Here is a 27,350-nt window from a genome sequence, read left to right as displayed (position 1 = left end):
TGGAAGTTCAAATCCTGCTATCAGTAAAACAATCTTTCTAAAATCTAAATGGAGGCAAAGCAATTGTTGCATAATGATCACCACTGGCCAAAACAGGGGTGTGGGGGCTAATTTTTGTATTATACGTAGTGTCACATGTATGACAATTTACCTGCTAGACAGAACTGCATGTGGGTGTTCAGTGTAATGAGGTTCTGCATCTCAGGTTACAAATTTGATGTCCTGGATAACAAAGGCTGACCTTGAGAAGCTGAGCGGTGATAAATATTTCTCACTGCCAGGGTGACATTTTTTCTGTTTTCATGAAGGAGGGTCTCAGAGAAGGAGAGTATCCGTTGGAGGAAGAGGGGAGTTTCCATAGGGCTGGGAAGGTGATTCTACAGAAATGACTTGTGTTGCCTTTACAAGGGAAAAGAAGCAGAGATAAGCAATGCAAGAGAAACACCACCCAGCCTTAGAATAGAGGGCAACTGTTTTGTGGCTTATCAAAAAAAAATTTTAAGAAGCTGTATAAGCAGCAATCAGTTGTTACTGCCAACTTTTGCCTTGCTCTTTGCTGGTGTTCCTGTACATAGAACTGATTAGTGGGTTTACATTTTTCAGCCCAAGCACCACATTACTTTGATGCTAGCCTTCTAGGGCCACCCACACACTCTCTTACACAGAATTCCTAGAATTTCATAGATTTGGGGGGGGGTCTTTTTTAGAGAAATGCCTTTTTTGTTTCTCATAGCCACAGCGGAGGCATGGCTATCTATGATGAGCTCCTGCACATCTCTGTTAACATATGAAGATCTAACTGGTGGGACTTATTTTTTAAAAAAGGCAAAAGATTGCTCATTCTGACAATCCGAATACCGATCCAAACTAGACACATGAACAAACACATCTGTTTTCCCCTGGATCTTTTAAAATTACCTTTATTAAAGTTTTCAGCAGATAAAGTGACTGATGAGAAAGTAACAACAGCAATGAGGACCTTGAGACAAATTACGTTGACTTCAGTCAGCAGCTTCACTTGAAGATTCATGCTGCTACTCCAACCCCTTCATTCAGAGTCCTGGTTCTTAAGAGTGCTTAATTTGCACAAATGAGGGGTAGCAGAATGAGAAGCAGAGCTGTTCACTGTGTGAGTATACGTCATCAGCTCATAGGGTTTCTTGGGAAATAGGATAGCACCTAGAAGAGGATCTAGCTGTGGGCATGAACTGAGAAGGGCTATTTAGCTACTCCTCTGGAAAGTAGAGTGTCTTGTGAATCAAATCTTTGACTGCAGAAACATCATCTCCAGCTATGAAAGAAAGAGAAAGAGAGATACATACTGATGAGAAGTACTGGAGCCTTAGCAAGAATCCGTATGTGAGTGGTTCTCCTATCAACATAATAACATATAAAAATGAATGTAGGAATTACCTCTTGTAATTCATATTCTGCCCTTCAGAAGTATGGCAGTGGTTTGTGGGAATCTCAGGCTGTATGCACAAGATTATCTTGCATCCAAGAGCTGGCTTTTTTGCAGCCAGCTGATCTAGAATTTATCTTGTGAACAGATTCAACCATTGATCTTTGCTGGACATCCAAATGCATGCTCAATCTAGTCACAATATTGGTTCTATGATATGACAGCAAAAGATGGTCACTGTGTGCTCAGTAACAGTCTTGGCATCCATTTCTAAAAGCTTCATGGAAAATTGGTATTTCATAGATTGCTGCCCATGAAATCTGTGCACAGAGGCAACATTCTCTGAATAACCAGATGTTTGGAACAAAAAGCAGGGGAAAGCTATTTCTTCGTGCCCTGCTTCATCAATTCCTAGAGGCATCTGGCTCACTGATATCACAAAAAGACTGCTGAGCTCCCAGCAAGGCAATTATTGTGCTCCATTTATTTCAGTTGCAGAAAAATGTTTTTAAGTGTACAGACAACACCTGTCCTCAATTTAGACGAAAGAGGCGTTCCTGTTTTCAGGGGACGAAACCTAGGAAGCCTTTTACAGAGTCAGACCAGTGATGTCTGCACTGACTGGCAGCAGCTCTCCAATGCTTCAGATAGTGGCCATTCCCAGTCCTACCTGGAGATGCCAGGGACTGAATTAGGGACATTCTGCATGCAAAGCATGTTCTACCACATTGCTATGGCTCTTCTCCTAATCCATGTCCATCTCTAGAACTTCTGAATCTGTACCTGCACATAACACTCTGAGCCCAAGGCAGAATGGAGGATAGAGGAAGAGACATGTCTACAACGGATAAAGACAGGGACCAAAATTGGAATGAGGAAGCCTAATTACCCCTAATAGTCATTTGTCCCTGCCTTGGGTGAATAGTGGAATATAACCCATATGTAGATGGCTCAATATTCAACCAGGGAACTAATAATACATTCAGTCTGCTTTGTTAATTTAGCCCACTAACCTAGTTTTGAAAAATACTGAAATGCCTATAAACAACTGTAAACAGCAGGAGGGGGGAGTTACTAATGCGTGTTTTAAATGCCTTGCATAAATATAATCATAGAATTTTGCAATTTTAGGGTGCAATTCTAAATTTGCTGCTTATGGTTCTTTTCCCTTTCTTTCATCTCTTTCTGTCCTATTTATTACACCATCTTCAAGTTATATGAGGCTTGGGACATACCCACACCCAGCTGGAGTAGGAGATCTTTGTATTCGGAGTTACTCTCTAGTATCTTCAGCAAACTGGTAGATTCCATTCTCTCCAACTGCACATCCCAATAGATGTAGATCTTTTGGTTGAAACTGACGTATACCAGGCAAGGGCTATTGCAGCCTCCTTTGCAGGCATAGAGACCTAGAGAAGTGAAAGGAGCCATCAAAGGAGAGGGAACTCCAGAAGCGCATTAGTGAGATGAGGCACCACCCAGCTAAGATCCAGCACTCTCCAAACCTTAAGATCCCTCTTTACTGAGTCAAACAATTCCCCATAATTCTCATAAGGAGGCTTGTGTGAGATGCAGTGAAGTGCATGTCCACATGCCTCTAAAAGCACTTCACAGATTTAAACCTCTACAATGCCTTAATATGTTGATTTCCATTAAAGTTAATGATTTAGTTCAGATTTCCCACAATTTATTTTAAACCCTGCCACTGCACCACACTCCCTAATCAAGTCTTGAAGAGCAGAGAGCAAACTGCCTGTGTTTGATGTGTGTAGTGTTCATAAATTTATTTAGCAGTGTTTCATTATTTGATTATTCTCTTTGTGAGTTGAAGTATCATTTTATTTGGTGTCAGTCTGGCTGAAAAATGCCTTGCCAGCAATGTATTCACCTTGGCTCTACTTTCATAGTAGATCTGCTGGGGATATAGAAGAGCCTTCTGCATATTCCATATCTCCAGCAGATCTAATTTGGAGCATCACTTCTTAGATAATGAAATCCTCTCCATCTCAACTTCCTTTCTTGTAACATGAATCCATTGCTTTGGGCCCTACCCTCTGGAGCACAAGAAAACAAGCTTGCCCATTTTTCATGGGACAGCCCTTTAGATATCTGAAGATGGCTATTCCTATCTCCTTTCAGTCTCCTCTTTTCCAAGCTAAACATACCCAACTCCCTCAACCGTTCCTCCTTAGGCTGGATCATCTTGGTTACCTTCCTCTGCACATGTTCCAGCTTGTCTATATCCTTCTTAAATTGTGGTGCCCAGAATTGGACACAGTATTCCAGGCGTGGCCTGGCCAAGGCAGAATAGAGTGAGACCATTATCTCCCTTGATCTGGACACTATACTTCTGTTGATGCAGCCTAGAATAGCATTATATTTTTTTGCTGCTGTATCACATGGATGACTCTTATTAAGCTTGTGGTCTACTAAGACCCCCTAGATAAATTCCCTTCCTTTCATCTATAGCAGTCTTTCCCAACCTTAGATCCTGAGACCTTGCTAGACTACAGTTTCTGTCATGCCTGACCCTTGGCCAGGCTAAATGGAGCAGTCTAACAACTACAAGAAGAAAAAGAGTACAAGGGGGAAAGCCTCACAGGACAAATTAGGATGCTCTGCCAGGCCTAATGGGCACATAGATGGAAGTTTGCATCCATCTAGCCCAAAACTGTCTATTTTCACTGGCAGTAGCTCTCAAAGGTCTTGGAAGGTGTCTTTTCAGTCCTCCTAACTCTGGAGATCCTTTTTAACAAGGAATACGAGAGGCTGAACTAGGGAGAGTGCTGCTGAGCTCCTGTAGTGGGCTCCCCATAGGTATCTGGTTGGCCACTGAGAGAAGCCAGTGCTGGACTAGATAGGCTTTTAGTCTGATCCAAAGGGGCTCTTCTTATGTTCTTATGAAAGCTGGATGTGAAACTCTATCACTGAGCTATGTCTACCTGACTGAAAGTAGAAGAGTCCAGCAGAAAGCTTTTCTCATGAACATACGAAGCTGCCTAATAGCGAGTCAGGCTATTGATTCATCTAGCCCAGTAATGTCTACTCTACCTTGCAGTGACTCCCCAAAGTCTTAGTGGTCTTTCCAAGTCCTACTACCTGAGACCCCCTTCACTGGAGATGATAGGGAATGAAGCTGGGACCTTCTGTAGGAAAAAAGTGCTCTACCAATGAGGTAGGAACACTTTATCACATACGATAATCAGTTATTTCCCACGCCTGTGGATCTGCTGATAGGAAAGCAGCTCACCTGCACAGAAGGCACTCACATTTTCATCTACTTGGAACCTAGCCACAGTGCGGCCGTGATCTATGATGTACGTCTGTCCATCCCAAGCGCAGGCAATCACCTCCTCATGGCCATTTCCCTAAGGAGTTCAAAATTTTCTGATTAGCAGAAGTTCCCTGTGGTAGGTAGAAATCCCATCAACCTCTGTGAGCAATGCTCACACATGTTTTCATCTGGCCCCAGCTTGTCACTAACATTAGATAAAGGAGGTTGATGCAACAAGACAAGAAACTAGCCTAATGAATATAGCCAGTCTAGATTCCTGGTTTTTTAAATATATTAGGCTTATATATCGCCCTTCATCATAAGATCTCAGGGTTGTTCATGAGATAAAAAAAGATTCCCAAAGGATATAGTGGCCGCAAAACATTATGGGGAGTGGAAATAGAACAGTCAACTTTATAGCTCCCTGGGTCAACACCAGATATTCACGCAACCAGCTCTTTTGCTGGCTAAAGTTTACAGGAGCCCAAGGAATGGATTCAGAAGTATACTGTGTTGTTAACAGTGTTAAAACTAAGTAACTCAGCTTGTTCAGTGAGTGTATGAGTCATTCCTTGGAGCTTTATGAAGATGCTCTGAACTTTCTGAAGGAAAAGTGGTACGTAAGAGTCATAAACAAATGAATATAGAATCTCAGTTTAGACATTCGTCTTCTCATAAGCCATCAGAATAACAGAAATCTCTGTTTCCTGTAAGCGTTACTTGTTCAGACAAGTTCTCCAGGTACAAGTTGCTAAAATACCTCCTTTCAACCTTCCTTTGCACCATCTTGTTTAGAACAATACAACTGCCTCTGCTGCTCATTCACCTAATAACAATCTTGCTTCCCCACCCAATTACTGGGGCATCAGTTCCTTCTCCCCTGAATCAAGCAAGAAAAACGAAGTGGGAGCCAGAAAGCTGGCAGCTGAGTGGGTTCAATTTGCAACAAATCCCACCTCTGGGGTTAAAATTATGAAATCGGTGAAAATTTAAAAGGGGGAGGGCTTAGATCTAGACATGAGCACAGGGGCACAGGATAGTAAGTCAGAGAGGCCAAAACACCACAAGTCAAAACAAAACTGTCAAAGACACTTGAAGAGAAAGACTATATACATGTGTTTAATGCTAGAAGGCAGTGGAAGACAGGAGTGCCTGGCGTGCTCTGGTCCATGGGGTCACGAAGAGTCGGACACGACTAAACGACTAAACAACAACAATGCTAGAAGCCTCTGAGCCAAGATGGGAGAACTGGGGTGCTTGGTCTTTGGGGACAGCAATGATATAGTGGGCATAAAACAAACCTGGTGGAACAAAGAGAACCAGTGGGACAGAGTTATTTCTCTGGATATAAACTTTATAGGAAAGACATGGAAGGACGTACCAGAGGTGATGTCACTCTGCATGTCAAAGAGGGCATTGAGTCCACAAGCTAGAAATCCCACAAGAGGCAGACCCCTCCACAGGTGTGATATTGGGCCCAAAAAATAATTTAGTACTGAGGACATTCTGTTGTTGCCCTGATCAAATTGCTCAAGGATGTCTTGAGAGGAAGAATGAATGCAAGGAAGCATCCAAAAGAGGAATTGTAGTAATGGATGACTTCAGCTACTCTCACATAGACATATGAGTTTCAGTCATGAAAAAGAGGCACATTTATTAGATAACCTAAGTGATTGTGTCACAGAATCAACCAGAGGTGCAGCAACCCTGAACTTAAATCTTGAGTGGTGCCCAGGAATTTGTGTGAGTTGTAGGTGATGTCAAACAAACTGGGATTAGGAAAGCAAAGGAAGTCAAATCACTAACAATGTGCAAAGTGATTCATGTCAGGACAAAAAGATACTAATTTCATAGTACCACTCATGGACCTCATCTAGTGGTGATGAAGAAGATGGACCAAGTCCCATATGAGGAAAAGTTGCAGCATTTGGGACTTTTTCGTTTAGAGAAAAGACAAGTAAGAGGTGACATGATAGAAGTTTATAAAATTATGGACAGCAGTAGATAAAGTAGATAAAGTTTCTCTCTCTCATCACACTAGAACCAGTGGACATATAATGGAGTTCAATACTGAAAGATTTAGCATAAATAAAAGAAAGTACTTCTTCACACAGCTCGTAATTAAAGTATGCAACTCTCTCCCACAGGATGCAATGATGGCTTTAAAAGAGGATTAGACAAATCATGGAGGAGGTCTATCAATGGCTACTAGTCATGATGGAGGCAGTGCTCTGTCCCACAATCAGAGGCAGCAGTGCTTCTGAATCCCAGTTGCTGGAAACCACAAGAGGGGAGAGTCCTCTTGTGCTCAGGTCCTGCTTGCAGGTGTCCCCCTGTGAGAACAGGGTGTTGGAGCAGATGGGACATTGACCTGATCAAATAAGCTCTTCCTACGTTGGCAGGGGTGGTGGCAATCTCTCCTCCAAAGGAGGCATGCCAATAGCGTGAACCTGGAGAATTTGTCTGACTTTGTACTACTAAAAGCAAATGACCTGGTTATTGCAGGCTAGAACAGAACTCACAGTAACATCCAGTTTTTCTAGAGCAAAAAGTTGGTGGTCAACCTGCACTGACCACAGTAGCTTGTCAGCTCCCTCCATCAGTTTCAGTGTCCCTACGGGGAAAGAGAAAGTTAAACAGAGTTCTAAACTAGCATAAAATATAACCATTTTCTTCCATCCCTATGCTGTGCCACAGAGTTTATGTCAGAAACATTATTTTGGGTGCAGCAGATTCCCATTCCGATGTCTTTCATTATATTTGGCTTGACATGCACTTGATTTCATGTTTAGTACTCTGTGAGTGGGGAAGCCTGTTTTGACATCCTTTTCATAGACAGATTATTACTTAAGTTCAAGCTGTGGGTTGCTCCAGACATTATAAGTGATAGCAATGAGGAAGAGGCATTAAGATGGTTTGCCTTGGAGATCATTATGATTTACTTAAGTCTCAAATGGATGTTCTCCCCCCCTCATAAGGCTGGTGGCCTTGTTGGGCCTCTGTCTCTCTCTGAAAAACCTGGGCACCCTCACCCAAAACACAGAAATCATTCATCTATAAAGGCAAGGAAACAGTTGGGTAAAAGGCTAGAGCACAGGTTGTAGAAGACTTGTGATGCCTTCAACCAATCACAGGTGTTGAGCTCGTGACAGAACACCTATTCTATACAAAGTGTACTTCTGCACAATGTCAGCCAGCTTTCCAAAGCGATGAGTGGCCTTTTATAATCTGGCCCAGGTGAGCCTTCAATAGATCACTGTGGCAAATCTGCAATACATTTTTCTGATAAGAACACTCACATCCATTCTGATTTAGATACCACAACTATAGCAGTCTATGAGGGACAGGCCTTGGGTCTGCCTCCTTGTGATCTAACAACCTGTGGGGGTTGGTGAGCAGATCAGCTAATCATGAGAGAAAGAGAGGGTGGCATTTAAGTTGAAAGCTTACAGTTAACAGTCAGATAGGGATGGATAAGGGCTGTCTCAGAGAGGGGAGGCAGGGATTGTCTGTGGGTTAGACAAGGACCCAGGTTAAACTAGGGTCTTTCTATCTGAGCAATTAAGATAGAGGCTATCTGTTAGAGTGAACAGATTGTGAAGTGGCTTTCAGGCAGTTAGGGACTGCCTAGATAGACAAGGTTCAGTTTACCTGAGGGGAAGATGAGGAGTGTTAAGACATTCATTAAAGCATCACTGTTGAGAGTGCCTAAGCTACCACCCCTGTGAGTATAAAGAAATGAAGTTCCTCAATTTCACAGTTGCTTAGACCGCAAGATCTACCTACAGTTGCAACTGCAAGGCCAGCTACGCCTAGCCTGGTCTGAGCTCAATCAAGGGTCAATAATAAACTGTCCTGTACCGAGAAGAAAAATACCTGACTTAAGCATGCTTTGTCCATGCGCATTCCCAGCCAATAGTGATGTAAGAGATCACACATTTCTGTGGTTTGTGTGTTTGCTACTATTGTATAAAAGTTTTGTGCATCCTTTGCTTAGAAATAAACTTTTCTACCTTTCTACCCTTTGACCCTCGTCATTGGCCGGGGAGGGACTTTTGTTCCTATAACAATACCTGTTATGCCACCTGCGTTTGCCTCTGGCCCCGAGATTACTGATGAGACAATGCAGCTTTCAGGCTGAAAAAGGTTCCTCACCCCTGACCTAGAATGAGGCAATAATGCTACACAGGTATTGCCTTTTATTTCCAGAGCGTTCTTCAGTTGCCTCAAGATTGTATCCACTCTCTTTCCTTCATCTTCAAGTAGGGTAACTGTGACATGTGAATGATGAAACAATTGAAGCAAATTGACTTCAACCTTCTTTAGTAACACAGCTGTTATTTCAAAGCAACAGTGAGCCAAGATGACAGTTTTCAAAATGCACACAATAGAATCATTCTAAGCGGTATGGCATGTGCAAGACAGCTTTGACAAAATAAATTAAAACACTAAATAGAAATTAAATGCTGTCTTCCAAACTGGGATGTTAAGTTTTTCAGTCTATATACCTTCTAATATTCCTGGATGTGATGGTTGCACTAGAGCATGGGTAGGCAAACTAAGGCCTGGGGGCCGGATCTGGCCCAATCGCCTTCTAAATCTGGCCCACGGATGGTCTGGGAATCAGCATGTTTTCACATGAGTAGAATGTGCGCTTTTATGTAAAATGCATCTCTGGGTTATTTGTGGGGCATAGGAATTTGTATATTATTATTATTATTATTATTATTTTCAAAATATAGTCCGGCCCCCCACAAGGTCTGAGGGACAGTGGACTGGCCTTCTGCTGAAAAGGTTTGCTGACCCCTGCACTAGAGGAAATATTTCTAAGGGCTCCTTCAGACAACCTATTTATCTGGCTTTCACTCTGATTTGCTTGCATGAAGTTTATATAGTGGTCAGACTATCTCCAGTCTTTATTGAACGTTCGTTACAATTTGCTTATGGGGTGCTTGCACAACAATGAGAAATCATTCTGTTTTGTTTGTGGGGTGTTTACATGTCTTCTTATTAATCATTTGTTTATTCCACACTTTCCAATGCATTTCTCCATCACTTGCCTGTTCTTTTTAATGAATTTGTTGCATTAGGGCAACAGAGCCCTTTAACCTACTTTAATTGTGCAAATCAAGATTTCTGACATGTACTTGAATCTCTCCTGCAAAATAGTGATAAGCTGGAAGTACCATAAGTAGTCTCCAGAATTAAAATGTTTTGAAACTGTTTCTGTTTGGGGGTTGATTGCTAATTTGCAGTTTCTTAACCATGAAAGCTATTTCAGCTCAGGTCCCAAATCCTTTGTAGAGACTCCTTTCCAGGAAACCAAGAGGGCTTACCATCCAAGGTGCAGAGTGCAAACAGACCTGAGCCAGCGTGCTTCTTGGAAGTCCCTGCAAAGACAGAACCCAAGTTGGGAAAGCAGCAGAGCCAAACCTTCGAGTGCAGCATTTTGTTTTGATTACTGCCTCTCTAAGTGTTTTCATCCCTCAAAATTACAAAGCAGAAAACGTGTGACAGAACTCTTGTATTTTTACTGAGTCGAAAGCCTGGAAAATCCTCCCCTCCACCCCATCTCTGAGGAAACAGGAGCCTCTTTCTACCCACCCTTATGCAAACTAATGGAGGAAGGTGCTCCATTAGTTGTTTAGATTGAGTAAAAGATGTGGTGGAAACAAAATACTGTATGTGAAGTGCTCTGAACATTCCAAGAGTTCTATGTAAATTTTAAGACAGCCTCACTACAATCCGTTTTCACCCTGTGACATGCTGACTTCGCTGGGCCAAAGCTGAGAGGAGGAGGACAGCTAGTCACAGGAGGAATGAGGCTGCAACTGTGCAGGGGTTAGAATGAGAATCCAGTAGAACAAAAGTATGTCTGTGTGAGAGCAGGTTTGGAAAGAGGAACAGCAGCTGCACAGAAAAGTTCTAGGTAAGCAACCTGCAAACCTAACTAGACCATGCAGCCTTGAACTCTTCTCCACACAAATCCACTCTATTTCCTCATTTTTACCAAGGCCAGAATTTCTTCCACTTACCTCTGCCAATGCTGCCAATGAGGTGAGTGGAAACATTCTTGTTGTGAATTCTACCTGATGTCTGATGGAGAATGACATCCCGAACTGGGGCTTCCCTAGAAGAAAGCAAAGCCTGAAGGGATATCTGGTTGTGATAGCAGTAACATCTTGGAGTCTCATACTCTTAACTAGATTTGATGTTGTTAAGTGACATAACATTTAAAGTGGATGAGTGGCAAGTCTTAGAAGAGGCACAGAATTCTTTCCCTGGGTTACAGGTATGATAACCTTCTTTCTACCAAATCCCCAAAATATGTTAGGTTAGCAAACTTTTGTGTTGATGTTCATCTATCATTGAGCTTTGAAAAAGCGTTGAGAATAAGCAGCTCCAAGCTGCCCTCTACTTCTTCACTGCATCAGCAGGCGAAGATGCCTAAAACATTACGCCGCCTGTTCTGATGCTTATATCTTTGTAAACCCAAGGTACTAAAGGAGCTTGTGGCTGTAATCTCAAACTCTCTGTCTATAATCTTTGAGAATTCTTGGAGAACTGGTGGCGTCCCTGCAGACTGGAAGCAGGTAAATGTTATCCCCTTCTTCAAAAAGGGGGGAAAGAAGACCCAGATAACTACCAACCAGTCAGCTTGACATTGATACCAGGAAAAGGCCTAGAACAGATAATTAAACAGTCAGTCTGTGGGCACTTAGAAAAGGATGCTGTGATTACTAAGACCCAGCATGGGTTTCTCAAAAACAAGTTATGTCTGATGAATCTCCTTTCTTTTGTTTTTTTTGATAGAGTTACAAGCTTGGTGGATCCGAGGAATGCTGTGGATTTAGTGTATCTTGATTTCAGTAAGGCTTTTGACAAAGTCCCCCATGATCTTCTTGTGAAGAAGCTGGTAAAATGTGGGTTAGACGAAGTAACTGTTAGGTGGATTTGTAGCTAGCTGACTGACCAAACCCAATGAGTGCTCACGAATGGTTCCTCATCATCCTGGAATGAAAGGAAATTCTTACAGTGGTACCTCAGGTTAAGTACTTAATTTGTTCCGGAGGTCCTTTCTTAACCTGAAACTGTTCTTAACCTGAGGTACCACTTTAGCTAGTGGGGCCTCCCGCTGCTGCTGCGCCGCCACTGGCTGATTTCTGTTCTCATCCTGAAGCAAAGTTCTTAACCCGAGGTACTATTTCTGGGTTAGCGGAGTCTGTAACCTGAAGCGTATGTAACCTGAAGCGTATGTAACCCGATGTACCACTGTATTGTGAATTTCTATTCCCAGTCTCCTGGAGGACAGCCTTAACACTGGGATGCCTCCTCTCCTCTGACTGGACAGGCAGGGTCATATGTAGATCCTTGTCGGGAGAATTGTCATCTTCCACTCTCCAGACTGGCTGGCCAATAAAACACCTCCCCATTCATTGCCACCGCGCAGAAATGCTCCTTCTGGAATCCCAAGCTGCCTGGTGTTTCCTGCGAAGATTCACTTGTAATCTCGTGGCTCCATGGAATGAAGATGAACATGAATAATGTTGGAGGCACAGTACCTCGCTCCCTGGGTAACCTCAACTCCTGGTATGCCATAAGGAGACTGTTGTTGATAAGCAGTGTCCAGTGCACAGCGGAATGATGAGAAGTATGAGCCAACATGCTCTATACTACTTTATTTACAGTTCAAAGCTGGTAAGTTACAGAAAAACATTTTCCCTCTGCCGGAGCAGAGAAAGCGTCATCTCTCCTCTAAAGCACGGAGAGAATCTCAAAGAGAAACTGCAAAGAACAGTGAAAAACAGGAAACCAGTGTACGTCATATCCAGTCTCCCGTTCCCGTGGGAAAACCTCCAACAGTACAGACTGTGTGGAATGTAAACACCTGTCTTGTGACAAGCACTTCGCTGCACAGAGAAGGAAGCAGAAACCAACATCCTCCCCCTTTCTGTGAACATCTCTGGGCAGCGTGTTCGTACAATATCAGTACAAACCCAACTTCTGCACATAGGTACAGTGTTGATCCCTTGATACAATCTTGGACAATACATCAGCAGGAATTTCATTACCTGGCATATAGGACACCTTTACGAGTCCCTTCTGAATACGTTCCCTAGCATGTTGCACCTTCAATTGTAAGTGCTTCGTGCTTTGCTTACAACCTTCAGAATTCAGCAAAGCCAAACATGCTTTGTTGTCCTGGTAAACCTGGATTGGACATTTGACAGGAATTTTCATGTCTTTGCACAATTGTAACAACCATTCACAATCTTTAAGTGAATAAGACAGTGCATTCAGTTCAGCTTCACAAGTACTTAAGCTAACTGTTGTTTGCTTCTTGCACGACCAATCAAATAGACCCTGATTGTACTTATAGCAAACTCCAGACGTACTTTTCCTGTCTGTAGTGTCACTTCCAAAACTTGCATCTGCAAATATCTCAAGACCACCAGACTTCTGATTGTTAAATCTCAGTCTGTAATGCATAGTGCCTTTCAAATACCGCGCTATGCGTTTCAGAGCTTTCCAATCCTTAACAGTAGGATTGTTGACTTGTCTGCTTAGCAAATTACAGCTAACAGCAATGTCTGGTCTTGAACATCTGGCAATGAAGTTTAGCTTGCCTAGCACACTTCTGTACAGTGTAGTGTCAGAAAATGCTTCTTCAGTGTCATCTACCTGATAACCTGTTATCATTGGTGTGTCCACAGGGTTAGCATCCATCAGGTTTAGTTTGCTTAACACATCAGCAATTTTCCGTGACTGGTGTACTAGAATGTTACCATCTTGATCTCTCTCTATTTCCAGAGATAGGTAGTTGTTTACCTCACCAAGATCTTTCATGTCAAAGTGCTCTTTGAGTTGAGCTAGGGCGTTATTGTACATTGTGACATCTTTCCAAAAGAATAAAAGATCATCAACATAAAACAAACAATACAGTTTCTTTTGCCCCTCCTCTTTGACAAATACACATGGATCAGCTTTCCCTTGCTTAAAACCTAGAGAAAACAATACTTCAGTGAGTTTTGTGTGCCAACACCGTGCACTTTGTTTGAGACCATAAATTGACTTTTTCAGAGCACAAACAAATCCCTGTTTTACCTGTACGCCATCAGGTGGAAGCATATAAAGTGATTCACCTAGAGATCCGTATAGAAAAGCTGTATTCACATCATGGTGACTAATGTGTAGATTTTCTTCTGCAGCTAGCTTGAGCATAAGCCTAATGCTCTCATACCTCACTGTGGGTGAGTAGGTCTCGTGATAGTCTTCACCTGGTACCTGAGCAAATCCTCTGGCTACCAATCTGGCTTTGTGTCTGACTATCTTGCCATTTTGATCAGTCTTCGCTTTGAAGACCCATTTGCTTCCAAGCAATTTCATTCCTGGAACTACTGGAACAAGGTCCCATGTTTTGTTCCTTTCCAAGGAATCAAGCTCAGCCTTCATGGCATTTAACCATGGCTCAGCTTCCTTTGAATCCAAATCCTGGATTTCTTGGAAACTTGAAGGTTCAAAAACCTTCTTGGAGCTTTTAACAGCTGTTACTGCTATCTTAGCAAACTCATCAGCAAATCTCTTTGGAGGTCTGCCTTTTGTGGCTCTCTGTGACCTTCGAATTAGCCTTAAGTCTTCAACACTCTCCTCTTCCTTTTTTGGAGAAAAACGACCTATTGTGAACAATGGTTCCTCCAATTCTTGATCAGAGCTTTCAGAGGGTCGCATAGAGGCTTTCGCACTCTTGAAATCCTCTGAATCATCTGATTCAGTTTCAGACTCAGAATCAGAACCTTCATCAGTGGGTGTGGGTTGTTGCGGTTGCTTTTGACTATCCTCAGTCTCATCACTGTCATCAGGATAACATTGGAAAATTCCCACATTCTCCCCCCACTTGGCATTGTACTCAACACTTCTTGTGAGCTTAATCTCCTTAGAGTCAGTCATCATTATTCTGTAAGACCCTTTCTGATAACCTAGAAAGATACCATGCAATCCACGCTTGTCTAACTTGGAGTTTTGTGGTGAGTGAACCCACATGTCAGAACCAAAAATTTTCATGTGTTTGATGTATGGCTTCTTGCCAAACATCTTCTCATAGGGGGTACAACCAATCGCTGAAGATAACCTGCGATTATAACTGTAAGTGAAACATGAGAGAGCTTCGGCCCAATAACTCTCTGGAAGATTTGCATCATGCAGCAAGGTTTTTAACCCTTGAAGCAATGTCTGATTTGCTCGTTCCGCAAGCCCATTCTGCCATGGCGAGCGAGGACTAGACAAATCGTGTTGAATTCCTTTCTCAGCCAGAAAAGCTTCAAACTGCTGAGAAGTGAACTCTCCCCCGCGATCAGAGAAAAGAGTCTTTATTTTCTTACCATGCACATTATCCAACCAAGCACAGAATTCCTTGAACCTAGGAAAAGCCTCTGATTTCTGCTTGAGATTGTACACATAAATATACCTGGAAAATGCATCAATAAGAACCATGAAGTACCTATTCCCACCCAAAGAGGGCGCTAGTGGTCCAACCAAATCAGCATGAACAATTTGGTATGGTTCTGTAGCTTGCCTACTAGACACCTTACCTTTCGCAGCCATTTTCACCTTGTTTGCTGCGCATGCCTTGCACTTCATGTGGTACCTGCAGGGTTTAATAGTCATACCTTCAACCAAGGCAGGCATTTTAGATACTGCCTCAAGATGCAAATGTCCAAATTTCCTGTGAAAATCGTGAATACATTCTGCATGCAAACTTTTGTTAGAACCTGCAATGCAACAAGTGTCATCCTGCACAACATCATCATAATACAAAAGAAACAAACGATCAACAAATTCAGCATACAATTGATAATCATTTTTCTTGGTGATGATGCATCTATTGTTTTTAAAGGAAACGTCAATTTTCTTCTCAATCAGCTGTCCAACGCTGAGCAGATTATGTTTCGCGTCCGGCACATAAAGCACGTCCTGTATCGATAAGTCCAAACTGTGAAGAACAACAGTTCCGTAGCCTTTACTGGGGATTGTGTGGTCATCCGCCTGGTGAATCGCACCTTCCTGCGGTGTAAAAGACACGAACAGTCGCTTATCGTTGCACATGTGATGCGTTGCAGCTGAATCAACAACGAAGAAAGATCTAGACGTCTTCTGGACCTCTGCAACCTCTGCAACCTTTGTAACCTTTGGAGCGTAGCGTGAGACCATTGCCTTGTGCTGCGTTGTCCTGGACACCGGACCTTTGCCTGTGCTCTGGCCTTTTCCACGCGATGAGCTTCCGCTGCGCTGCTCTGTCTTGGCCCTGGGATATTTGCATTCCCTCTTCATATGGCCTAGACGTCCACACGAGTAGCATTTCACTGCCTTCAAAGCTTTGGCGCCATCTGGTGGTTCCACTGCACTACGGGATGACGACTGTGAAGTCTCCCCATTTCCCATGCAGCCAGCACCCCGCCGATCTGCTCCATTCTGAATCATGGCAGTATCACAAGCTACTGTGAGTTGAGCATTTGGCTGATCAGTGGTATCAAATTCCCCACTTGCTTCATCCAGCCTTCTGCAGCTAGCCATCACTGCTGCTTTAAATCAAGCTGCTGTATACATGCTGCTTCTGTGTACAGCTGCTTCAATCCAAAGGCAACTTCAAAACAGCCTCTGCCTTTGAGCCTGCGCCTTTCTGTATGCTGCGTTGCTTATCTGCAGCTGTTTCAAACTGCATTCCAAAAGCAAGCTCAAAAGTGATAGTCCCCAAGTGCTTTCTCTATGTCCTAATTCCTGCTGCGTCACTGAATTCTGCAGCTGCTTTGAAACAACAGCACTTCTAAAAGTTACTTTCACTTTCCCAGCATAGCGTCCCTTTGAGCCAATTGCCTGTGCCGCGGCAAAACCGGCTATTAAAAGTTCAAAGTCCAGCCATAAAGCCATTAATTAGAAGCTGGCAGGCTGCCCGGAGCAGTAGCACATACCTTCATCAATCATTTTGACGCGCAGAGCAGATACCGTGCGTTCCGTCTCTCTGCTGCTTTCCGATCCTCTTTGCTCCTTTATTCCTTTGCCAGGAGCCCGACTTCTGAAGACCAATCTCAAAACACTGCATTTTTCTGGGCCCGAAACCAAATGTTGTTGATAAGCAGTGTCCAGTGCACAGCGGAATGATGAGAAGTATGAGCCAATATGCTCTATACTACTTTATTTACAGTTCAAAGCTGGTAAGTTACAGAAAAACATTTTCCCTCTGCCGGAGCAGAGAAAGTGTCATCTCTCCTCTAAAGCACGGAGAGAATCTCAAAGAGAAACTGCAAAGAACAGTGAAAAACAGGAAACCAGTGTACGTCATATCCAGTCTCCCGTTCCCGTGGGAAAACCTCCAACAGTACAGACTGTGTGGAATGTAAACACCTGTCTTGTGACAAGCACTTCGCTGCACAGAGAAGGAAGCAGAAACCAACAGAGACATGGTCCTATGTATGTCTCTCCTAGCATGGTGGGTGCTATCAGTAACTATGCCAGCAATTATGGCCAACTGATGTCTGTTTGGGCCTAACATTGCCTGCTATTCTATTCCTTCCGCTTCCAAAATTCTCACAGCCGGGTCCCATGCTTAAATTTAAAATGTAGCGATATGGAAAGTTTATTTAGTTTGGCAAACACTTGTAAAAAGGGAAACCCCAGAAGTAGATATTCCTATCAAACTTCTAACTGACTGAATAATACATAGCCACATAGTCATGATTTTGATGGCAAAAAAAATGTTCAGGCTTTGTAACAGAACACTAAATAAACCCAAAGGAGGCATTCAGCTAAACAGTTCTGTTAGCTCAAGCATTTTTTTTTTCCTGCGCTACACAACTTCCCGCCCCCTCCTCTCCCTGCATGCCTTCCCCGATCTTTTCCAGAAAGTTGGGGGGGAATCCAGAACATAATTGAGGGGAAATGTGGGGAGAGCAGGGGAGAGGAAGTTTCCCTGTGCAGTCCAAAGTCCATTAGCAGAACTGTTTAGTTGGATACTGCTCCAAGCCATTTTAATCATGAAGCTGTTCCTGCAGCTCCATAATATAAATAGGGATGGTTAGACTGTCTTGCTCTGCCCCACTAGATTCCAGTAGTCTCACCTGCTGGCTGCTGAACTGTCTATCCTCTCTGTCGGAGACTGCTGCTCTGCTTTCCAAGTACACAGTAAGACTGCATAACCACACCCAGGCTGGGACACCATCATCTCAGGAGAACAGTCTGAGCCTGGATTTACAGATAGACTATCCACCTATTTTAGCCAAGAGAGAGAAAATGGAACCCAAGTAACTGGTTAAACCACCACTTGCCTTTGCTGAATGAGCTGACTACCATACATTTAAACATGTCACTTTCTCCCCTATTCCCAAAAAAAGCCACCCCTTAACCCATCTTTCTTCTCCAAGTATCACTCCATTTCCCTTCTTGCTACCTTTCAGCTCCCAACTCCTGTAGCATGCTACTCACACCTGCTCTCTCAACTCTCTCTCCTCCAGTCCTGTCCAGTCTGGTTTCTACTCCCTCCACAGCACTGGACCAAGGAGATAATGAATGCTTTTCCAAAATAATGGTCCCAAGGTGTCTGAAAGAGGCAGGAGCTCATTCCTTAAGAAACCCTCATTAGATCCTAAAGACTTGAACTATAGGCCGATTGTAAATAGCCCCTTCCTGGGCAAAAGCACTCTTGGATGAAACTGATTTTCAAAAGCCTACCTGTCCCTCCAGCAACCACTTTTTGAGTAGCACCAACTGTCCTGTGATATTCTCTGAACTCTCAGATGTGTCTTCCCAGCGAAAGGCTCGCACCACACGGTCTGTATATCCCACCACCAATTCACTCTTTCCATCTCCATCTGCAGAAAGCAAAATACAGCTTAAGGCTTGTGTGTTGGCAGAATGCTGCAATGTGCATATTTGGATAAGGTGGGTGGGGTGGAAAAAGACAGAGAAAATAAAAAGTGGGAGTGGAAGATGAGATCCTGTTGTTTTCTCCTTTGGTACCTTTTAAAGGGTAGACACCAACAACTCACCAGTAGGTGGATAGCTCTCACTCAGCTGCTGAATACCAACCACTTTCATGAAATCTGCTCCTTAAATCTTACAGGCCTAAACCATAGCATCTTAGCTATCAATGATTTACTCATAAATGAGCTGAAAGACCTCTCTAACAGTTTAAAACACTGGGGAGCCACAGTCGAACTTTTCTAGTTTTAAGGGATGGTTTGATCATGACTGCAACGCTGGGGGGGGGAGCAGCCATCACTGCCAAGTTCAACTAAAAATAAAATATATTTCCTTAAAAACCTCTAGTACAAGTGCTTAATTTGCATTATTATTTCTGGTGGCTGAGATTTGGTCTTATATTTGTTCTTTCTCTGTCTCAAGTTGCAGAAGAACACTCACGGCTCCAGAAAGACAGAGAAGTTCTTTGGGATTTTTTTTCTTCTGCCTCCTCATTGGCTTGTGTCACTTTTCCCACCCACTCACACTGAATTTCCTATGCTCTATGAAGCCCTTGCACTCCATGTTGCCATTGCTCACCAATGTCACTAATCAGCATAACTTTGGTGTTGGCTGGAATGTGCTGCTTGAACCCAAGCTTCTGGTCTTCTGCTGTTGGGAGTTCATGGTGGCCTGAGGCATCAAGGTGCTTGGTGGACGGAGTGAGATCGAAGAGATGAAACCACCCTTCAGCACTCACAGCAACAACCACATTCTGACAGAGAAATGTATGGATAAATAAGAGGTGGTAAGAAAGAGAGGATAGCATGAGCAATGAGGCAACTGACACTCATAATGATAAGTTCCATGCATTAAAAAAGTATTGGGCAAACCCATTGGCAGTGACGGAGAACAAATTTATTAATGATTTTTAATGACACCCCCTAACTGGAGTTCTCTGGACTGCTTACAATAAAAATGTTAAAATACAATCAAAAAATAAAAAAGCAACATCAAATTAGGCGGCAGAGAAACAGCAAGACCTAATTGTGGACAGGCTTTAAGGTTCAACCTTCCAGGTAATAGAGCTTATTTATGTATTCATTCATAGGCATTAACATACCACTTAATATTTTAAGTATCTCCAAGAAGTGCACAGTCTAAAAATAACAAAAACACAACCTAGAACCAGTAAAACAGCAATATAAAAAGACACAAAATGAAAACATATAAAACAGTCATTATTAAAGCGGAAAATATTTATTGCATATTTACTATATGCAATTCCCTTCCAAGTTTATCAGTGACAAAGCATGTATAGAATTTAGTAGTCTCTTGTTTCATAAATCATTTATAATCTGCCCTTAAAACCACAGGGCTGCTCATCCTGCTCCAACACGCTCATTCATCCAAAGCTCTCCTGCTCACGCACCACCACCCCATCATTTCTTCCTTTTGCCTCAAACTGCCTCACCTCTCACTTCCTCCAAGTTCCCCCTCTAACTCCACCACTGGACCTTCCTCATTCTCTTTTCCTACTGCAATTAATTTAACTGACATAATTGCCTTTTTCTACTCTGCCTACATTTCTCCCCACTTTCTGGGCCAACTCCTTTGTGTCTATTTTCTAGATTATAAGACCCTCAAGAAAGGCACTCATCTTCTAAAGTGCCTTGTTATTTACCATATATAATGCTGTATCTGCTGTGGCTGCTCCCAGACCTTGGAGCTCCCTCCCTAGAGAAGTTAATTGGCTCCCTCCTTGTTGGCCTTCAACTGAAGGCCAACTGAAGACCTTCTTATTCCAACAGCCTTCTGAGAACTGTTGTGAGTAGCTGGACGTTGGAAGGAGCTAATCCCTTTCATGAGAATAAATCATCCTTTGGGTGAGGTAATCATAGATGCAAGGTTAAACGAGCCAGTTGCTGTAGTAACGGCTCAAAGCCCTGACTTTATCTGTGACTGATGTATGTCATCTAGTTGTACTGTTCAGTCTGTTTTGTTTAGTGGGTATGGGTTAGAGCAACAGTGATATTCTATATCTGTATGTATCAGTAAATATCTGTATCTGAAAAGCCTCCAACTTTTCCATTTATAGCTTTGTCCAGAGCTATTTGCTGAACATATTACCGTATTTTTCGCTCTATAGGACGCACCAGACCATAGGACACGCCTTGTTTTAGAGGGGGAGAACGAGGGGGAAAAAATCTCCCCCTCTCTGCTCAGCGCCCTTTCAGCAAAGCGGCAGGAGAAAGGGAGCCCCTTCCATTTCTCCTCCTGCTTGGCTGAAGGGGTGCTGCGCAGCTCTCCCTCTCTGCTGAAGCCGGGAGAGTCTGGCTATCCCTGAAGCCTGTGGAGCGCAGCACGAGTTCCCGCTGTGCTCCGCAGGCTTCGGGTTCCTTTTGCTGAAGCCGGGAGAGTAAGACTCTCCCGGCTTCAGCGAAAGGAACCCGAAGCCTGCAGAGCGTAGCGGGAACTCGCGCTGCGCTCTCCCGGCTTCAGCAAATGGAACCCGAAGCCTGCAGAGCGCTCCCTTCGCGCTCCCTCAGCGCTTTGCTATTGCTGAAGCCAAGGAGCCTGCATTCACTCCATAGGACACACACACATTTCCCTTTAATTTTTGAAGGAGAAAGAGTGTGTCCTATAGAGCGAAAGATACGGTACTTCTACAATAGTAAAAGATTTGAACCTTACTCTGTTTTTGTGTGGTGACTGGTACTGTGAACACTTCCACTGTGTGTATCTTATATCAAATTCCCAACAGAACTGATTGTTTTTAATGAAGAGGTTGTTGCTGTGCTGTTCTTATTGTAATTATGTTTTTAACAAATCTCATGGCTGGCTGTGTGTGTGTGTGTGTGTGTGTGTGTGTGTGTGTGTGTTTTAATGGTTGGGATTTTTTCTTTGCCTTTAGCTGTTCTTATTTTCTGTAAGTCACGTTGAGTCCCTGTCAAGGAAAAAGGTGGGCTATAAATTAATTATCATCAATATGCAACCCTTATTTCAGTCTCATTCTAAGGTTCAGCATTGTTACGAGGAAGTAATTCCCAATACTGTATTTCTATGGAAATGTACATAAGATTTCAGTGTTTATTCCCAACATTTTCACAACAATATGAAATATAACACTTTTCTTGCCATTTGACAGAGGCCGACTTGTTCAATGTTTGAGCCCAATGTTGAGGAACTCATTATCCTTCTTCTCTCCCAGAATTGCAGGAAGAGTTTGAGGTTATTTAGTAGTATATCAGCAAAGAAATAGCACATAAATACAAGCTGTGAATATTTTGTTTACCTTTCCTTTATTACATACATCCCCAACACCAACACAAGTAAGCTGGAAGAAAGACAGAAATATTTTTTTAAAAATCAGTATAACACTTTTCAGTTTAAAAATCCTTAACTAACAAGAAGGGAAAGGTGGTAGAGACAGATAATAAATGCAAATAAATAAAACTATAAGCACTAAATTCTAATGGAGCTCAAGGACAAGCAGCCTTACTCTCTGCCATTTTTACCTGGAAAATCCTCTTTGGGACACTCATTCAATCAGCTACAAATCCACCTAACGGTAACATTGTCTAACCAGCATTTCTCTGCAAGCTATATCAAGGGGAACTTTGTCAAAAACTTTCCTAAACTCAAGTTAGTGATGGTCTGAAGGTACATCAAGATGGAGACAGGCCGGAGTTTGCTAAGTCCCTATCAGATCCAGTAACAAAACAATTAAGTGGCATCTATCAAGATTGAAACTTGAACTGAGAAACCTGTTTTTACACCAATTATGAATGCTCAAGAGATGGCCTTGGAGGAGTCACTTTCCATACTCAACTTAACCCCTATAAACTGTTGTAATTCAGAACTTTAATCTGAAAAAAGCTGGATTTGAGTTTGTTGGTATCTGTGGACTGCCTCAAGTGTGGTGGACTCTCTTTCATTAGAGGATTTAAAACAGGTTAGATGAGCATATTCAAGGGATTGTTTAGCTATGATTCCTGCATTGCAGGAGGCTGGACTAGATGATCCTTAGGGTCCCTTGCAACTCTCAAAAATTCTTTGATTCTATCTATCAGCCTATGTATGACATCTACTTAGAAACTGCACAAAGGTCACCAGAGGTAGAAGAATTCAGAGGACTACAAACTTCAATTTCTGCTTACCATTCCTTGACATAAGCGCACATTCCAAGGCTTGCTTTCATCGCTCTTGTATATGAATAGTTTTCCACTAGTGTCTCCCACCACTAGCTCATTTAGCTAGAAAGAAAAAGAACTGATATTAACAAGAAGGTGTTTCCCTCCTTTGGTTTTTAATATAGTTTTATTGCATTTTATAACATAAACAAGAACAATGGTGCTGAAATAGGAGGTGATGAACCCTTTCCCTGCAAGCCAATTTTGTGATCAAAATGATCTCCATATGATGACCCCACTTCATGACCGCTTTCTAATAAATGGCAGAAGCAGAAACCTAGTATTCCTAAGCCTGGTCTGTCTGAGGTTTTCTGAAACTGCCTGCCCTGGTGGGGCTGTCAGCAAAGGGCAACAGCAAAGAGAATGGTCCTTTTAGGGGTGGCACTTTGGGGGTGGAAGGAGGGTGTGGGCCAGCACCCTTGTAATCAAATTATAGTTTTAAAGGAATGGGTTTTAACTTGGGTGCAGGTTGTTTATTGGTGGGAGTGCTTTAAATTGTTTGTTAGTGTTACACATTAATTTGTATATTGTATTTGTGTTTGTATTTCTTTCTTTTAATACGGCCGATTAATATTCTGCAGCCTTTTAAATGTGTTTGTGGTGAGGTTTTTTTGTTTTTTGTTTTTGTTTCAATTTACTGGTGGTTTCACCTTGTATTTTTATCCTGAGATCTTGTGATGAAGGGCAGTATATAAATCTAATTAATAATAGGTAAAGGTAAAGGGACCCCTGACCATTAGGTCCAGTCGTGGCCGACTCTGGGATTGGGACGCTCATCTCGCTTTATTGGCCGAGGGAGCCAGCGTACAGATTCCGAGTCATGTGGCCAGCATGACTAAGCCGCTTCTGGCGAACCAGAGCAGCGCACGGAAATGCCGTTTACCTTCCCGCTGCAGTGGTACCTATTTATCTACTTGCACTTTGACGTGCTTTTGAACTGCTAAGTTGGCAAGAGCAGGGACTGAGTAACGGGAGCTCACCCCGTTGCAGGGATTTGAACCGCTGACCTTCTGATCGGCAAGTCCTAGGCTCTGTGGTTTAACCCACAGCACCACCCGCGTCCCTCTAATTAATAATACAGTAATAATAATAAGTACTCTCCTCAAGACAATTCTCATGCGGCCAGTTGCAGGCACTGAGTTTATGTAAGTCCTGCAGCACAACTAATCTGCTGTTAGCACTGCAGGCTGAAGGAAGCCTGAGGGAGGATACCTTAGGTTTTACAAGAAAACTCAAAGCATTGGCATCCCTCAAACTCCGGGACAAGCCGCTCTGAGGGGCTGTTTACTTTCTTTTTTGAAAATAATTTTTTATTTGTTTCCCAACGTTTACCCAATATTACCACATTTTTTGCCAATTGTAGATACCACTTAATATCAAAATAACTCCAAATTTATACAATGTAATCAAAGTGGTTTCCTGCGCTCCTTGATCATTGTTTGTTGTCCAGTTCTTACATTGCTGCGGTTCTCATATATACATATATATATGTGTGTGTGTGTGTGTGTATATATATATGTGTCTGTGTGTGTGTGTATGTATATATATATATATATATATATGTGTGTGTGTGTGCGTGTGTGTGTGTATATATATATATACACACACACAAACACACACACACGCACTTATATATACACACACACACACACACACACACACACTTCTAATTACAATTTCAGTTGGCACATTAATCATTCGGATAACAGCTGCATTTTGGGCGACTCCTATTCGTGTCAGTAATACCTCATCTAACTTCCCACAGGATTTCAGATGAGGCGCTCTTGTTATTTTCCCTTTCTCTGCGTGTCAGTCTGAACCCGTCCCATGACGGAGCCCTCGGCCCCTTCTGGAGGCTCCTCGGCGCGGCTCCTCCGCTCCCTCCCAATCCCGCTCTCGCCCCATTTCAGTCACTCCGCTGAGAGGACTGGAGCTGGCGGGGCTCCCGGCTGCGGAGGGGCGGCGGCGGCGGCGGCGCTTGGGCCTGCCCGGCGCGCGCTCCTACCGCGTCGTTGTCGGCGTCGCCCAGGCACACGGCGCGCGGGAAGAGGCTCCCGCCGAACTCCAGCGTCACCCGCCGCACGTAGCTGACCGACCTCATGGCGCGCCCCCGCACCACAGAGGCCCGAGGCTTTTTGGCCAGAGCGGAGGCGTGGGCAGCCGCTCTAGGACGCGGTGGACAAGCGAGAGCGCGGAGGGAAGGCGCGTAGAGATACGCCGATGGAAGAGTCGCCCAACTCATGCGTGAAGGCAGAGCTTCCTGGTTCCTTCCGCCATTTCTGTACCTCGCGGAAGGCTGTGCTTCCGCAGCGCTGCCTCTGCCCTTCCTCAGATAAAAAAGGGCAGCAGCCTCACAGAAGCTCATAGATGAAATCTGGGGGGGGAGAGAGTAGATCCCTGTTATGAACTGAAGTTCTCACCCTGGGCCATCAGGGGGATACTGTAGATAGTTTTCACTCAGGTCCACATATGCAAATAAGGAATTGAAAGTGACGTTCAGTGATTGGATAGTTACAGAAAGTTGTTACTGTTGCTTTGTAGTTGAGTTCTATATAAACTGGTTGCCTGAACCCTTCAGCCCAGTTCTGTTCTGGGCCTGTGAATAAACAGGAGCTGTTTGAAGAATCACTGTGTTGTCTGATATGTTCACCCACAACTTAATCCCAGCAGACTTTGCGGATGCCAAAATTATCAGTCACTTTTAAAAAGGTGACAGAACGGATTGCTGAAACTATCGAGGCATCTCTTTATTAGCTGCAGCCAGCAAAATTCTTGCAAGGATCTTCTCAAAACGTCTCCTAACAATATCTGAGTCTACCCTTCCTGAATCCCAAAATGGTTTTAGACCTTCTAGGGGGCAATGGACATGATTTTCACTGCTTGACAGCTCCAAGAAAAAGGCAGGGAGCAAAACCAACCCTTGTATATGGTGTTTATTGACCTTTTGACACTGCAAATCATAATGCCCTGTGGACTGTCCTTCTGAAAATTTGCTATCCAGATAAATTTGTGAACATCATTCGGCTCCTCCATGATAATATGACAGCAACAATTGCAGATAACAATAGCTCTCAAAGTGAACCATTCACAGTGGGATCAGGTGTTAAACAGGGTTGTGTTATTGCCCCAAAGCTATTCATTATTTTCATTGCCATGATCCTACACTTTGTTGAAGGGAAACTCACCACTGGGGTAGAAATCATGTATCGAACAGATGGAAAGAAAGGTCTTCAATCTGAGCAGGCTGAAAGCAAAGAGTAAGGTTACCATAACTTCCGTCATAGTGCTTCAGTATGCTGATGACAACGTAGTGTGTGCACTCTCAGAGGATGACCCCCAAACCATCCGAAATATCTTCACAGAACCTTACGAAAAGCTTGGCCTGTCGCTCAACATCCAAAAACCCGAAGTGCTGCACCAACAAGTACAAAATAACCCCTCTGCAGCGCCACAAATCCAACTCAATGGTGTAACGTTGGAAAATGTCCATCACTTCTCCTACCTAGGCAGTTATCTTTCCGCAAGTCAACAGTGATGCTGAAATCCAACATCGCCTGAGCTCTGCAAGTGCGGCTTTCTCCCGATTGAAGTGCAGAGTGTTTGAGGACCACGACATTCGCAGGGAAACAAAAATGCTTGTTTACAAAGCTATTGTACTACCAACCTTACTGTATGCTTGTGAAACATGGACCACTTATTAATGTCATCTCCAACTCCTCGAAAGATTCCATCAATGGTTTCCAAAATATTTTACACAGCACTTGGGAAGACTGGCAAATTAATACCAGTGTACTGGAAGAAGCAAAGATCACCAGTGTTGAAGCAATGATTCTTCAACATCAACTTTGTTGAACTGGTCATGTTCTGCGGGTGCCTGATTATCATCTTCCAAAGCAACTATTCTGAACTTAAGAATGGAAAGCATAATGCTGGTGGTCAACAAGAGGTTTAAAGATTGTCTCAAGGCAAATCTTAAAAAATCTAGTATAAACACTGGCCTGTGAGCGCTCCAGTTGGAGAACAGCCTCTACCAAAGGTGCTGTGGACTTTCAAGACGCTCGAACTCAGGACGAAAGGGAGAAACATGCTAAGAGGAAGGCACGTTTGGCAAACTCTCACCGTGATCAACTCCTGCCCGGAAACCTACATCCCCACTGTGGAAGGATGTGTGGATCCAGAATTAGCCTCCAGTCACTTACGGACTCACTGTTAAAACTGTGTTCATGGAAGACAACCTTACTTGGCTACGAGGGATTGCCAAAGAAGGGTGCATCTGTGAATGGGACTTATAAAGCTAGGACTTAAAACATAAGAGTTCAGATATCCTACCCCTTCTTCTATCTAAATTTCAATCTGAGTTTGAAATTTAAAAATAAAATTTGAAAAAAACACCACCACAATATAAGCTTTATTGTAGGAGAGTGATAGACAGGGGTTGTCCCCTGCACCTTGACATATGGTTGGGTGGGGAATCAGCAGCCGGTCAGAGGTTGTTGGACTGCAACTCATCCCCTTTTGGCCATGCTGCCTG

At 43.2% G+C, this 27,350-nt stretch overlaps 1 protein-coding gene and 1 long non-coding RNA gene across 3 annotated transcripts; both read right to left on the bottom strand.

Moving 5' to 3' along the window:
• Positions 1-904: 904 nt before the first annotated feature.
• On the bottom strand, positions 905-24,982 carry ITFG2 (integrin alpha FG-GAP repeat containing 2). Of its 2 annotated transcripts, none has more exons than XR_014171787.1 (12): positions 24,825-24,982; positions 22,787-22,882; positions 21,922-21,963; positions 19,227-19,401; positions 18,399-18,538; positions 17,789-17,937; positions 10,712-10,806; positions 10,013-10,066; positions 7,199-7,290; positions 4,672-4,770; positions 2,638-2,811; positions 905-1,291 (listed from the first exon to the last, which is right to left on the bottom strand). XR_014171787.1 is itself a non-coding variant. In XM_081925709.1 (12 exons), the coding sequence occupies exons 1-12, from the start codon at positions 24,918-24,920 to the stop codon at positions 1,227-1,229; spliced, it is 1,296 nt and encodes a 431-aa protein (XP_081781835.1). In that variant the 5' UTR covers positions 24,921-24,981; the 3' UTR covers positions 905-1,226. The 2 variants fall into 2 exon arrangements, 1 of the variants encoding a protein (XP_081781835.1); XM_081925709.1 differs by having other exon boundaries at positions 4,653-4,770; positions 24,825-24,981.
• Positions 4,967-5,991, bottom strand: LOC309378037. Its single transcript, XR_014171805.1, has 2 exons — positions 5,878-5,991; positions 4,967-5,781 (listed from the first exon to the last, which is right to left on the bottom strand). It is a non-coding gene; the product is annotated as an uncharacterized lncRNA (long non-coding RNA).
• Positions 24,983-27,350: the final 2,368 nt, after the last annotated feature.

The sequence above is a fragment of the Podarcis melisellensis genome (genome assembly GCF_964234715.1).
Source record: "Podarcis melisellensis genome assembly, chromosome: 9".
Lineage (NCBI taxonomy): Eukaryota > Metazoa > Chordata > Lepidosauria > Squamata > Lacertidae > Podarcis > Podarcis melisellensis.
This window is presented reverse-complemented; position numbering and strand designations above follow the sequence as displayed.